The 14,805-nt window shown below is 45.0% G+C and overlaps 1 protein-coding gene across 2 annotated transcripts in view; it reads left to right on the plus strand.

The window, feature by feature from the left end:
• The window catches only part of Dgkg (diacylglycerol kinase gamma), a 194,191-nt gene that overhangs the window by 41,831 nt on the left and 137,555 nt on the right, over positions 1–14,805 (plus strand). For both annotated transcript variants that reach the window (XM_052158095.1, XM_052158094.1), the window contains exon 3: positions 8,543–8,619. In XM_052158095.1, coding sequence (XP_052014055.1) covers positions 8,543–8,619 — 77 coding nt within the window. The remainder of the gene's footprint in view (positions 1–8,542; positions 8,620–14,805) is intronic.

Genomic DNA, 14,805 nt, shown 5'->3' on the forward strand with positions numbered 1-14,805 from the left:
ACATGAAGTCAGCCACACAAGAATACACATCTGTGCTTGAGAGTAAGTTTACTATGAGGCCACTGTGAAGGGTGTTTATCAAGAAGCCACTGTGTTGTTAAAAAATGGTTATTACAAAATAAAAGCCACCCGTGGCCCTGGCTCTCAGGAAGTGGCTACAGGAAGATGGAAAGAAGAATGCCAATCTGGACGACATAGTTGATTTCAGACCAGACTGGGACACAGAGCATGACCTTGTCTTGATGTAACGAACAAACAAATAAATGGAAAGCAAGTTCCTTTTGTTGAAGTTTGACTTCAAGAAATTAAAGTATCTACTAGAGATAATCAATGTAATACATAAATAGATGAATGGATGATGATAGATAGATAGATGGATAGATAGATCGATGGATAGATAGATAGATGGATAGATGGATAGATGGATAGATGGATAGATGGATAGATAGATGATAGAGACAGATAGCTGTGAACTAAATAAGAGAAAAAAAAGGAGCGCATTTGAAGACAGTGAACCAATGCGTTGTGTTCTTGGGAATTGAGTTTTGTTAGAATTAGATCAAAATGAAGTGTTTGGTTTCAAGCAGATACCGTTCCAAACCCTTCAGGGTTGCTTGTGGAGTCACAGAACCTGTGCAGGCTTGAGTTGTAGAACAGTGGGAGATCTAAGTAAGCATCAAAGATATCCCGATGTTAGTAATGCTAGCCATGGGGTGATGGGGGCGTGACAACATCAGACGCTCCGGATATCTTCCACAAGATGCTCAACAAGATGCATCCACATCTTGTTGAGCTCAACAGGCCTCCTTTTCCTCTGTAACGATTAGGGCTCTGCCTATATAGACTCAGAGGATGTGTGGCTAGGGAGAAATGTCTTTGGAATAATGGTGCTAAGAATTTGGTAGCCCTTGCATCTAGATAGCTGTTCAAATGCAGATTCTGACCCAGCAGGCTGGTGTTGTACCAAACCTGTGCATTCCTCACAAGCTTGCAGAGGATGCTGTCGGTCCAGGGACTACACTTTGGGTTTCAAGAAGGTAAAGGTTGCCTGCTTTATCTCTCCACCTTCACTTCCCTACCAAGCAACGTAGGGAAGAAGTGGGGATGTTGCTAGCAGTGCAAACACGTGAGGGAGTGACATCAATCATTCAGATCGGTCATGATGCAACAGAAAGCTTACTGTCCTCCAGCAGTGTTCTCACAGCAGTTAAAATTCTCTGTGCTTCTCTGTAAACTCTCTAACTCTTGTATTATGTGCTGCTCTGTGGCTGAGCCATCACTTCTGCAAGATCCTGCAAGTGTTAGCCCTGATCTGCTTCAGCCAGCCTGTCTTGGCTGTGCATCTGAATCATGTGGAAGACTCTGAATATTGCCAGTTCTCTGCCTAGGCTAACGGCTACTTAATCATAATCTGTAGATGTGGGACCCAGTCGTTAGTATTTTCTAAAGCATTCCATATGATTTCAATATGCAACCAAGGTTGAGAACCACTGGTCTGTCATTCCCCCCTTCTGAATATAAGACACATGGGACAGGCATAACCGCTTCAACTGATTGCTTTTCCAGTTATCATTTCTTCAGTAAGCTTTTATTGAACATCTGCTTTATTCTGGTCTATGGAATGCATGCTGGGAACAAACTGTGAACAGGTAAGGAGGTACAGTTGGGAGAATGCATGTGTGAAAGCAAGTCAGTGCCTGACACCAGGCTTCCCTGCATGTCTCCCATCCTGCTCTGTGATCTGATTCCTTCCTCATTGAAGTGACTATATAGGCTCCTGGTGATGCCAAAGCTTTACTGAGGGACCAGCAATATATATTAGAGGCCAGGGAAAAACAACAGGAAAAAACTATCATAGCTATAGGTTAGGCACCAGGGAGGTCCCTACCACACTGGGTGGGAAAACAGGAATCTAATTAAGCCACAGGATGTTCTGCAGGATCGTTGAGCTAAGTTCACTGATGCCCAACACCTGGCACTGGAATTACTATGGTAACATCTTCCGTCTTCCAGCCTCTGCAGAAAGCCCTGCTTTGGCTGTTCTTGGCTACTTGGAAGAATTGCAAAGATTATTTGTACATCCCAGCCTTCTCTTGGTGTCTCTCCCATTACCACCACTCCTCAATCAGGAATTACCTACAGTCATTTCAGTATTTAATATATATCCTCCTGGCCTCCACTTCATGGTCTTTTCTGAGTTGTGAGAGGTGAGCCTGAACTGTTAGTCCACAACTGGGCATTGCTGGAGGTTGATTCACCCAAGGTAAGGGCATCTGACATGATGGTAACTGGTGCCATTTGAGCCTTGGTCCAGATCTACAGAATAAGAACCTCAGTCACCCCCGCCCCGCCCCCAGATCCCAGGCAATTCCTCTGCTCACTACAATTCAAGAAACTGCTAGGAAACCTTGAGGAATGTAGAGTTTGACAACTTTGAATTTCACTTCTGTATGTGTGTTTTCAGATTCACTTTTGAAAGGTTGACTCATGGTCAATTCCAAGTGTAACCATCACGTTCACAGCTAGAAGATAGCCTATAAACGTCAGGGTTCTGGTTCAAGTTTAACTATAATATTCACAACTAGAAGACAACCTATAAATGTCAGGGTTCTGGTCCACATAGGGAGACTGGATTTCTGCTGTCAACACAAGTCTCTGGCTGGTCAGCTTGCTCTCACAGAGAACATCCCTGCTCCACAACCACATAGCCAATGCTCTAGGAACAGAGCCAATTTCTTTTCTTTTAAATAGTCTTTAACTTTTCTTAAATGCCAGGAATATATGTTTAGTTTAGGTCCCATGTTTCCTAGCTCACGAAACATAAGAGATAATCATGGTTTGAATTTTTTTCTTAAAGAAGTTGTAACATCTACACACCTGACTTTGGAGTGGACCTGTCTGCTCATGGCCCAGCCAAAATTTATACAAAACTTAGTCCAGCCTTGTCAAGCAGCTGAATAATTTGACTTGCTGGGTGGAATTCTTTGGTACTGGCCCCTTAAACAATGAAAGTTGTCTGCTGCACACATAGCAACTTCAGACTTGCCATAGTTGTTAGCTTCTATTTTCAATGATTATCCAATAATATTTCTCAAGGCAGCCCTCTCTCATAAGAACATAGCCAGAAGGCGGAGCAGCGGTCCTCATATGGTTTACATTTTAATCCATTAAGAAACTTTCCGATATATTATTTGCTGAGCATCCCAATGGCTTAACAGATCTTGAAACCAGGTGTTGGTACATATAGGAATTGCCCAGTTGACTCTAACATGCATGCAGATTTCAAAGACTTCTAGAGTCCTAGAGTTTTAAAGGGTCATATCTCATGACTTAGCGTTCATCTACTGGGTGAAGCTGACAGCTATCACATAATCACTCAGGTAAGTTAAACAGAAGGAAACAAGAGGAACACACTCTTGCTCTATGTGCCCTTGACAGGTTAATAAACTTCTGTTTCCCCTTCTCTAGGGTAGGAATAATTGTTACTCCAGAAGCTGTGACTGTTCATAGTGTGTGACTATAAACATAGTGCACATCTTCTGACCAGCCCACAAGCAATGGAATCGTTGCCAGCATGGTAGACGTGGCCCTCTTTGCTATACTCAGAAATGCAATTCACACCCTCTGAGTCTGTGTTGACACTATGACACAGGCTTTGGCAAGGGAGGTCTCTGCTGAGGTTAGACTCCTAGGCCCACAATAATGGCTGAAATAAGACAAGGGTTGTTTCAAGGCTGTCTCTCGCTGTAACCATTCCTCCATCGGGGAGAGAGAAATCTCCTGAGAAGAAATGACTATAGGAAGTGTCAGAGGACACCAGAGAAAGTAATGAACCCCCTCATTTGAGAATTGGGTTGTTTCTCTTTCCAAGAAGTGTTGTAGTGGGTCTATAAAAACCTGTGCTAGCTCATTTAACGCTGGCTTGACACAAGCTAGGATCATCTGCAAAGAGGGAAGCTCAACTGAGAAAAGATGCTTCTATCAGATTATACCTAAAGGCAAGTCTGTGGAGCAGACGTGATTAGTGATTGATGTTGAGAGGACCAGCACCCCTGGGCGGGTGATCCTGGGTGCTGTAAGAAAGCAAACCACGAGGAGCAAACCAGTAAGCAGCCTCCAGAATTCCTGCCTGACTTTCTTTAATGATAGCGAATGGCTGATCAGGATGTGTAAGCCAAATCCATGAAGCCTTTCCTCTCCAAGTTGCTTTTGGTCATGGTCTTTATGACAGCAATAGAACGCTAACAAGACAAGCCCCTATCGGGCGAAGTGAAACCATTTATGAGAAGGAAGGCTCTGATGGGAAATCAGTCATAAATAGTTTGGATGGTTCAAGTGATTTATTTTCACTTAATCTTAGGCTTTTGATTAAGGATCTTAGATGGTTTTCTCTCTCTCTCTCTCTCTCTCTCTCTCTCTCTCTCTCTCTCTTTTGGTGGTGGTTTTTCAAGATGGGGTTTCTTTGTGTAGTTCTGACTGACCTGGAACTCACTCTCTAAATTTGCCTGCCTCTATCTTCTGAGTGCTGGCACTAAAGATATGAGCCACCACACCTGGCTTCAGTTTTTTTTTTTTTTTTTTTTTTAAGATCTTGTTAAGTGTGAAATCTGATAAATGTGTATGTATGTATGTACACATATAAGTATCACAACAGGTTTTGGAAACAGAACCATAACACTTCAGGGTCAAAATACTTCTGCTAAGTTGAACTTGGGAGTTTTGTAACATGGGAATGATATCAAAGAGTATGGGCTCTATTGAAAATAATCCCCGAGTCCCAATTGAAATACTGAGTTTTTACTGTCCTTACAGAAGTCACAGTAGGGTTTCTACTTCTCAGATTTGCATTGTTTAGATCTGGGCACTTTAACTGAGTTGAAAGCAAACCACTAAAACAGATCATAAAATGCAGACTTTCCCCAAATTATGCAGCTGCTTCTGCGATAATGAAAACTTGCCTGTAGCGTGACTGAGCTCTGACTAACTTCTCAGCTCTCTTCACTTCAGGTTCAAGAGTGGGCTTTGGAAAACAGTCTTGACTGGTTGCTCCACCATTCAAAACATCTGTAACGATTTTGAACCAATGAGCTTCCATTGGCATTCAAGAACTCATAGACCTGGCCCCAATGTATTCTCTGATTGTAACTTTTTCTAGGTGTTTAGGGGAGCCCTTCATCTTGTTTCACTCTGTCTCTTCTGGCAAGGGTCCTTCAACCTCAAATCTGCCTTTAAAAGTTTTACCCAGGCCAGGAGAGGCAGCATGTGCCTTTGATCCCAGTACTTCAGAGGCAGAGGCAGGGGGATCGCTGCAAGTTAGAGTCTAGCCTGTCTACAGAATGAGTTCCAGGACAGCCAGAACCGTAACAGAGAGAAAAACCTAGCTCAGAAAAACAAAACCAACCAAACAAACAAAAACAAAATTTTTCTCAGGTGCTTCAGACGTCAAGGTAGCTCAGAACCAGCCCCACCTGAACCTTAGTCTCAGCTTGAATTTATTTCTTGTTCATTTGATGACAGCCTTGCTACCACAACAATCACAACTTAAGCTTGTGCTAGCAAATATTTTCTTAGCAGTAATGAACAATGCTGAGGAGAATGGACACAGAGCCAAACGGACACTCTTGAGCCAAACACACCCTTAAAATCCTTGCTCTTGGGAAAGTCTCGTGATTTTTATGAGTTTTAACTTTGTCGTTTGTAGACTGAAGGAAGTATCCAGTTATTTATATGAAACTCACAGAAGAGGGTTTGTGAGAGTTCACAGGTAAATGTCCTCAACAAAAGGCAGTGTGTACAACCACACTGCTTAACCCTTTCCCCACCAGCCCTTTTACAGTGCCTCAAAACCTCTTACTACCCACAGTGCTTTCTAAACTGAATAGAAGCAACCAAAATTGTTCGCATCTGCTGCCTTGATCTTACTGAGCTATTAGCTTTTCAACATCTGTTTTGAGTTTCAGAAAGAAATTTCCATTTTTAGGCAACAGCAGCATTTTTGCGTAGCATTTCAAAATGCTTCAATCCTGCGGTGATTATAACTTCTGCTTGATAGACTTCCAGTCAGCAAAACCACAGAGGACAGCCCAGCCCATATAGGATCCATCACTCGGCTGTTTAAATAGAAGCAATAATGAAGCTTGAAGAAGCTTTTAATTACCCACAATTCCTGGAGGCATGGGATGCACAGGTCATAAAAACTGATTTCTTTCACAGTCTGCTGTGTCAAACCACGCATGCACACTTGATGCGTTTTTATGACAATTGTTGATTCCTTTTGTCTTCAGTTCTTGCAAAATCCCTGCAAAGCAGCAACCAGCGATTTCCCTGTAGTTTCTGAATCTTTTTAAAGATTTATTTTCGTCTCATGTGTATGAGCATTTTGCCCGCATGCGGACAGCGCTCTTCAGTGCTGAGCGGTCTCTTCAGCCCCTTCTGGATTATTTTCTACAGATAGCGCAATTTTTAAGTCACCATGCTTCCGGAATACCCTAAATATCCATTTCCCCTCCTGAGCAAACGTCACCTACAGGAAACAGTGAGATGGAAATGCAGAGGTCAGAGACTCAACTTCTAGATGAAACTTCTCACTGTCAGAAATACGATAGAGCAGCCGTAGAATATCAAATCAAGCAGGCTAATTATAAGACATAATTGAGGTTAATTTTTTGTGTCAGGATGAATAACTCAATTCTTTCCATCAAGATGGAAAATATAAATTAAGGAAAAGGGAACAGAGTGGTCAAGATGGCAAAGCTGGAAGAAACCACCTCGCCTCAGTCCAGTGTTTCAGCACCAAGGGCAGAACCTTCCTCCCCAGAGCTTCCTGCTGAATTGATGCAATGCTTTCTTCTTTGTTTGGAGTGTGTGGGGTGGGTGGGTCTTTATGGATTTTGTCATTTTGAAAGGTGTGGGAGGTCTGTCTGTCTGTCTGTCTGTCTGTCTGTCTGTCTGTCTGTTGGTGATAAGATCTCTGAGTGTAGCCCAAGTTGGCTGGAGACTGGATTCTCCTGCCTCAGACTCTCAGGTCCTGAAATTACAGGTATACACTACCACACTCAGCTCAAGATTTGGTTTGGTTTGATTTGGTTTGGCGGGTATTTTGAGACAATGTCTCACATACTCCAGACCGGGTCAAACTTACTGTGTAGCCAAAGCTAGCTTGATTCCTGACCATCCTGCCTTCCTTTCCTGGATGCTAACAAGGTTTTTAATGTTGTGAACTTTTACTCAGATCGTGATACAAGCTTGTAAGCCCAGCACTGGGACGGAGGAATTCAAGTCATCTGTGGCTATGTACTGAGTTAGAAGCAAGCCTGGGATACTTGAGACTGTGTCTAAATACATAAATAAATTCCATTCAGATGATTACACATTCGTATACATGCTTAGAATGTGTTTTATGTCAAATTTCGGGTTTATATGGAAAGGCCCGGTAGCTGTCACAGCACCCCAGACATCCTCAGTTGTACCAGAGGTTTCCCATGGCCCCAGAAACCCCCTCTTTTGCTGCACTCCAATCTAACACATGTGCTTTGGGGGGTGGGATGCCCATGTTTCTGTATGCATGTGTATTCATGAAGGTTAACATGCATGTGAGCGTGTGTGTGTCTTCACCTTCTAAGGGTCACACCTAGGCCCCACACCAATTTTCTTTTCTTTTTAACTTGGAGAAAGAAAAAATTTTCTCTGGCCCCCAAATCAAATCGTTGAAGGAAGGAAAGAGGTCAAAAGGAACCAGGAAAAATAAATATAAATTAATTTAGCAAGTCCATTTTTATTCCTAAATTACACAATTCAAAGAAAGGGTCAAGAAAGACACAATAATAAATAATAGACTAGAGTACGAAGGTGCTGTAACAGAGCTAGGTGTGGCCATGCTGGATCCAGGGGTGGGAATAACTGTCCCAAAGGAAGGCTTGACAAGGAGCTGACTGTAGACAGGACACTGAATATTGTGGGAAATATGAAAGGCAGAGAAACAAGCTATGGGAGAATAGGCAGTGTGTCTGGAAAATTCTGGAAATACCATATATGACTAAAAAGCTGGGAAAGTGGTGAAAGAATTGGGTAAATCAGATCACCGGGGGCTGGACCCAAGGGAACAGGGAAGACGGTTCTGTGAGAGCGGAAATCCTCTCAGATCCTGCCAGGATCTGACCACACAGGTGTTTTGGAAACACCAGGGGCTGGAGGATGGCTCTGAGGTTTAGAGTAGAGGTTAAGAACCTACATTCAGTTCCCAGCATCCACATCAAGTGGTTTACACACCTGTAATGACAGCTCCAGAGGAGCTGACACACCCTTCTGACCTATACACACACAGAGAGAGACAGACAGATAGACAGAGACAGAGACACAGAGAGAGACACAGAGAGACACAGAGAGAGAGGCTGGGGATTTGGGAAGGAGGTGAGAACAGACAGGACACCTCTCCCTATGGCCCTGCAGGGTGCCCCACCATAATGTGGGTAGGCAGAATTTGCCCGGCCTGAGTCTCATGAGCAGCTTACCTACATTTTCCATTTGGATTGTGTCTCTCCAGATTCCTCCAAAAAGATAAAAGATGTATTGGCTGAGTTTAATGAAGGCGGAAGCCTCAAGCAATATGACCCACACAAGGTAAGAACTATCTCCATGTCAAGTCTTTTACATGTGTGTTCCAGCCCTTCCCCGCTGGTGTCTTCGCTTGCCGTAAAGACCTTGCTCTGAGACCTCTGTCCCCTGGTCTCAAGCGAGCCACGCTCACCGTCTGCGTTTGCATTCTGCTCTCATGCCCACGTTGTCCTTCAAGACTCCTTCACGGTTCTTTTGCTCATGTTTCTTGCCCCTGCCCCTTTCTTCAATCTCCCTTAACAACTGAGAAAACAGAAACCAAGCTCCCTCACCTGTGTGCCCTGTGCCGTCACTGTGGGTAAGCTGTCTGTGCTCTGGTCTGGTCTGGTCTAATTCTGCTCTTCCTGTGTCTGGGCTATTGGTGTGCATTTCTGAATCAGGAACCCTCCCCATCCTTTCCCCGTCCTCCGTGTCCGTCCCCCAGCAGTCTGCCTGTACACATTAGATTCCTCCCAGTGACACAAAGGGAATTATATCTCCTCCATTAAAACACTCTTATGTGTCTGTATGCACTGCCTCCAAGTTCTCTTTGACTTTCTCCAGAATCCTTCAAGCAGCATGTACCGCTCATTCCTTCACTGACACCACTAGTCAAGACATCATATGACTGAATCCCATAGTGGTGACATTCAATGGCATTGGATGCAGTTTGTCAAGTCCTTCATCTTTGCCATTTGATTCCGAGACACCACACTCTTGGGTCTTTCTTTGTCTCCTGTCCTTGACATTTCCTCTTGAAAATTAGGCAAGAGCTAAGCTGATGTCCCCAGCCTTCCCCTGTAACACATGTTTCTCCAGCAGTCGGTCGGTGACAACCCAATTAGCAGTTGGCTAATAACCGGAACGATTAGCCTGAGAGTCCATAATCACCATTGATTACATTGTTTTACATTGATTACTTTTGCTCTCACTTCCCCATCTAATTCAGCAGAAAACTCCACTGCATCTACCTTCAAAAGAGACCCACATCTCTCTGTCTGCCTGGCTCCGTGACCCGCTCCATCAGCACCCTCTGCTCAGACCCTGGCAGTGTCCTCGAAGGGCTCTCCCCATCTCCTCTCCTTAGCTTCCTGCCATGCCACTCCCCGTTCCTCAGTCTCTCCCGCCATGTTGACCTCCATGGTGGACAACCTGGTGCTCCATAACCTCAGTGCCACTCACTTGCTCTTCCTCCTCTGGGATGTCCTCTGACACATGCGCTCTCTCTCTCTCTCTCTCTCTCTCTCCACCTCCTTCAGGTGGACGGTCAAACCACCTTCCTGGTGATTACCCATCTTTACCCAACTGTGAAGGCTTCTTTCTTCACACATCCTCCTCTACTGTTTTGCTTTCTTTTCTCAGCACTCGGAGCCACCTGTCATGCTAACTAATTCACTTAATTAATTCCCTGTCTCTCTTACTAGAATATATCTGCTCACTGCTTAGGTCTCCAGAACCCAGGAGAGTGGCTCCTAGCGAGCATTTGTCAAATACTTTTTGAATGCATAAATGAATTCGAGGCCTTTTCCCATGAGGCCTCTTCTCAGTTTGAAGTTCAAGGCGTTACCATTTCTTGGGTGTGCAGGCACTGTGCTGGGCTCTGCAGAGAAGACAACGATCAAAGAGCATGGCATCTACCTATACTGGCAGGGTTACGTTTGAGTCTCTGTCTTTGAATCATGTGGTTTTAGGCTAGCCTTTGACCCCTGCCATCACCTAGCAATGTGGTGCTCTATGTTGTTTTATTGGGTTTTAGTCCTCTTATCTGTGAACTGAAGCTAATGAGAATATTAAAAGTTTGAAAGATAGTCTGTGAGTGAATTAAAAGAGGCAAGTGTTGTAAAACACTGAATACTTTACAGGACGGTTTATCACTTCCTGTCTGTCCCCCTCCCCAGAATGTCTTGTACCCTCCCTCCTTTCCCCTGTTCCTGGCTCAGTTTATGGAGACTTACTGGGAAAACAAAGTGACAACTCAGCAGAATTAACTAGGGAAGAGACTGCCACGTACTTATTCGAATTCAGTCAACAAACCTGAGCCAAAGGTTTCTCCACTGACTGCCAGGAACGATCCACAGAGACCTTGATCTCATGGTGTACCTGAGAAGGGACAGGCCTAAAACAACAGTCACAGGGAGAAAGAAGTGGGAGGGCGCTTGACGGAACAGAACGCGACCACACCTCTTCAAAGAGCATTCCCACATTACAGAGGAGAAGCCATGCAGGGCACCAAGGAACTCAATGCCCCACACCTCCTGCCTCCAACTTCAAAAACAGGGAACAAAGGCTGGCGGGGGCTGGTAATCACCCTGTCTGCCTGGGGGCTGATGTGTGGGAGGGAAACAATTTGGTCAGGGCCACCGCGGGTGTGAAGGTCAACAGGAGCTTTGAGAAGAAGCTGGGAGCTTGTCCATCATGAGTGTGCAGCTGCCCTCACACCCATCAGGGCTGTCCCCCTCTCTTTGTGTGCCTGGCCCCACAGCATCCCCAGGGGAGCTTCCCGCCACTCTGGTTTTATTCTCTCACACAGTGTGCTTGACTTCTGGTAGGTGTAATGTCACAGCATGGGGTTGGGGAAACAACAAGGGTGTCATTTCTCTTGAGCTCGATGGCTTCCTGTTGCTAAAATGTCTTCATGAGAAAGGAGTTAGCTGTGGGCAGGGGCAGGTTGCTGGGGAAGCTAGAATAGGAATGGAAATTTGTAGAGTGGCGGGTCTGCCCATGGTGAATGTGCCCTTGCCAGAGACCCTTTGCAGAGAAGAACATCGGTGACAGATCTAGAAGGAGGGGAAAGCCCAGCAGAGCTCAGGTAGTGGCTCAGTGGTACTCAGGCACTGGGCACAAGTTCTAGCTCAGCAGTACGCGTGGTGGCAGCAACAGACTTTTAAGAAGTGGATCAAAGCCCTCGCTCACACCGTTGTCTCATGCCTGACACGCAGAGGTTCTCCAGTTTCTCTCCTCTAGACCCGGATAAGAATTAACAGGTCCTCTCAAAACAGGTTGCAGCAGTAGCCTGGCTGGTTGCTTCATGGATTTGCAGCTCCCAAGAAAACACACATGATGAACGTGTTGGTTGCTTACCATTGAGCCTCCTAATGGCTGGCATCTAGTTTGGGCATAATACTCAACCCTTCCCTACCTGGTCACCCACTCAACATTTACCAAGCAGTCATTGTTCTTGAGTGGCGCTTATATGGAATTTTCTAACCTGTCTCATCTTCAGAGGAGAGCACAATCTCTCTCCCTTGTTCACTGGATGTGTGGGTGCTTGGAGGGAGTTGCTAGGAGCACTCCAACAGCCCAGGGACCTGAGACAAAAACAATAGGATCCAAAGATGTGGTTTCTGGTTAGTCCTGTGTCTAGTGGGCTGGGGGAAAGTCACTGAATGTCCCAAGCACCCAGGGCGTAAGAAGACCCAGGTCATCTGAGGACTTTTTGATGTGAATGTTCTATGTTGCTTCTAGGCCATCCCATTTTCCAGAGGATGCTGGTGTTGGACCGTGAATGAGTAGACATGAATTTGCTCATCATAACTTTCTAAGGTCTCTTAGCATGTGCCTGTTCCTGTGCTGTGGCACTCGGCACTGCTGACCATGCGTGACAGTCATTTCAATACCTTCATTTGTATATCTAGAGCACTGAGTCTCTGCCTGACTCAGAGTGTTCTTCATTGGTGACCAGTACTGTCCCTGGCCCTCAGAAGGCTTCTCTCTCTCTCTCTCTCTCTCTCTCTCTCTCTCTCTCTCTCTCTCTCAATCTCTCTCTCTCTCCCTCTCTCTCCCTCTCTCTCTCTCTCAATCTCTCAATATCTCTCTCTCTCAATCTCTCTCTCTCTCTCCCTCTCTCCTCCCCTCCCCCTCCCTCTCTCCTTCTTTATCTCTTTTTCTCTCTGTCTGTATGTCTGTGTCTATCTGTCTGGCTCTACCTCTCTCTCTCTCTCTCTCTCTCTCTCTCTTTCTCTCTCTCTCCCTCTCTTTCCCTCTCCATCTCTATGTGTATGTGCCTGTATCTTTGTCTTTGTCTTTCTCTTTTCTGTCTTTGTCTTTCTCCCTCTATCTCTTTGCTCTCTTTGTGTCTGTGTCTCTCTGTCTCTCTGTCTCTACTTCTCTTTTTTCTCTCTCCCCCTTCCCTCCATCTCCTCCCATATACCCACATATAAATATTTAGACCCCACATCATTATTTGTCTGTCATTCCAGCAGGCCATTCCTTTGATGAACCAACTTTGAAGCAAATATCTATCAGGAAATATTTTGATGAAGGGTTCAGGAGGAAAAAAATGAAATGAAGCATTCTTATTATCATCCAGGAGTTCTGAATCTAGAGCATGTAACAACTAGCTGTATTAATCCAGAACAGTATCCATGAGTTTCACAAGACAGGAGCCAAAGCGCACATTAAAAGAAATTTTGATGCAGGAAATCCCACCAGGTTTCAGGCAGAGGTGACACCTGCATTGGGCTTTGAAGCATCACTAAAATTTTAATAATTAAAGAAGAGTTGGGTTGTGGAGCTTACTCAGGAAAAAAACAGGGGACTGTGTGGACAGGATATGTACATATAGATAAGAAGAGAATGTGGCAGATGGGCGGGGAGTTTGGAGTGACTCCACATCTAGGCTGGAGTGGAATTACAGACTAGGTTCTAACCCAAAGGTCTCAGAAAACGCCTAAGTACCTAGAATGACAACTGGACTACAGCAGCATTACTTATCTATTAGCATATATTTTACCTTCTATTTCTATTCCCTCCGGTTCCCCCTCCCCCCTGCCAGCTCCTTTCACATATGCGTGTTATGTCCTGTAATACAGGAGCTCAGTCGTGCAGAAGTGGTGCTCAACTCTCCCAGGGGCAGTCAGAAGCCATGGAGACTTTCTGAGTAGGAAATCAGTCTTTTCACAGTTGTGCTTTGGGAAAATCAACCTGGCAGGGCTGAGTCCACACATGGAAGGAGCAACAGAAGGAAGCAGGAGTACGGGTGCCTGTGGCCTCAGGGCTAGAGGGACAGTAGTGCGGGTGCCTTCGGCAGGGACTGGAGGGACGGCTTGGAAGCTCAGCACTTGCTCTTGCAGAGGACCCGGGCCTCAGTCTCAGCTTCCGCACGGTGGTTCCGGGCCATCTGTAACTTATCACTCCAGATCCAGGGTATCTGCTGCCTTCCAACCTCATTAAGTGTGAAGCACACACTCAGCACACACATGTACATGTAGGTAAAAGACTCAGACACCCAGGATGATTCTTTTGAATAAATAAGTTTTTAAGAAAAAGCACTGCAATGACCTGGCTAAAATACATCAAAATGGAGTCAGACTCTGGTAAGCACAAGGAAAATGGCCCTAGAAAGGGTGTGTATGTGGCAGGTACTGCTAAGGAACTAGTTATATATGCAAGGGACAACCAGTTCCAGGTCACTGAGAGATCAAAGCTGAGTTTGGAGTGGTATCATTGGCATTAGCAGAAACAGCAGTGAGGGAGAGGATCTGACTATGGAGGGTCCGGGGAGGCTTAGAGCTGGAGATCTGGCCAGGAACTTAGTCAGTGCTGAGGTTGAGGGAGCATCACGTGAGAGAGCAGAGGTGGGGTCAGGCTGAGTGGCCTGGCCACAGCACACCCGAGTGCGTATATCACCGGAGAACTCCACGTCTATCACAGAGGGACTTGCTTGCCTTTGTCCTGTTCACAACAGCCTGAGAACAGAACTACCCTAGATGTCCACCAGCAAAAGAATGGATAGTGAAAAAACGACCTATATGAGCAATAGAGTTTTACTCGGCTATAAAGAAAAATGACATTATGAAATCTATAGGAAAATAGACAAATCTGGAAAATATTTTATTACATCACATTCAAATATTACATGAAAATATTTTATTACATGAGGTGAACCAGACTCAGAAAGACAAAAAAAATTATATATTCTCTCTCATATTCAGATCCAAACTTTCAGTGTTTGTGTGTTGTGTGTATGAATTGAGGGATTACAAGGTTGGTTATAGACTGTGAAACCAGATCAGAGATCTTAAAAGGGGGACAAGAAGTGCTGAGAGAGACAGGAGAGGAAAGCAACGGGTCTCATATGACATGTGAGCAGGGAGGAGGGGAGGGAGCACACACAAAAAGGATTGGGGATGAGGGAGAAGAGAGGGAAAAAAGAACAATAAAAAAACAGTTTTGTTTGAAAAAAGCAGAGTTTGGTGATGCATGCCTTTAATC

The sequence above is a fragment of the Apodemus sylvaticus genome, chromosome 15, assembly GCF_947179515.1.
Source record: "Apodemus sylvaticus chromosome 15, mApoSyl1.1, whole genome shotgun sequence".
In the NCBI taxonomy this organism is placed as follows: domain Eukaryota; kingdom Metazoa; phylum Chordata; class Mammalia; order Rodentia; family Muridae; genus Apodemus; species Apodemus sylvaticus.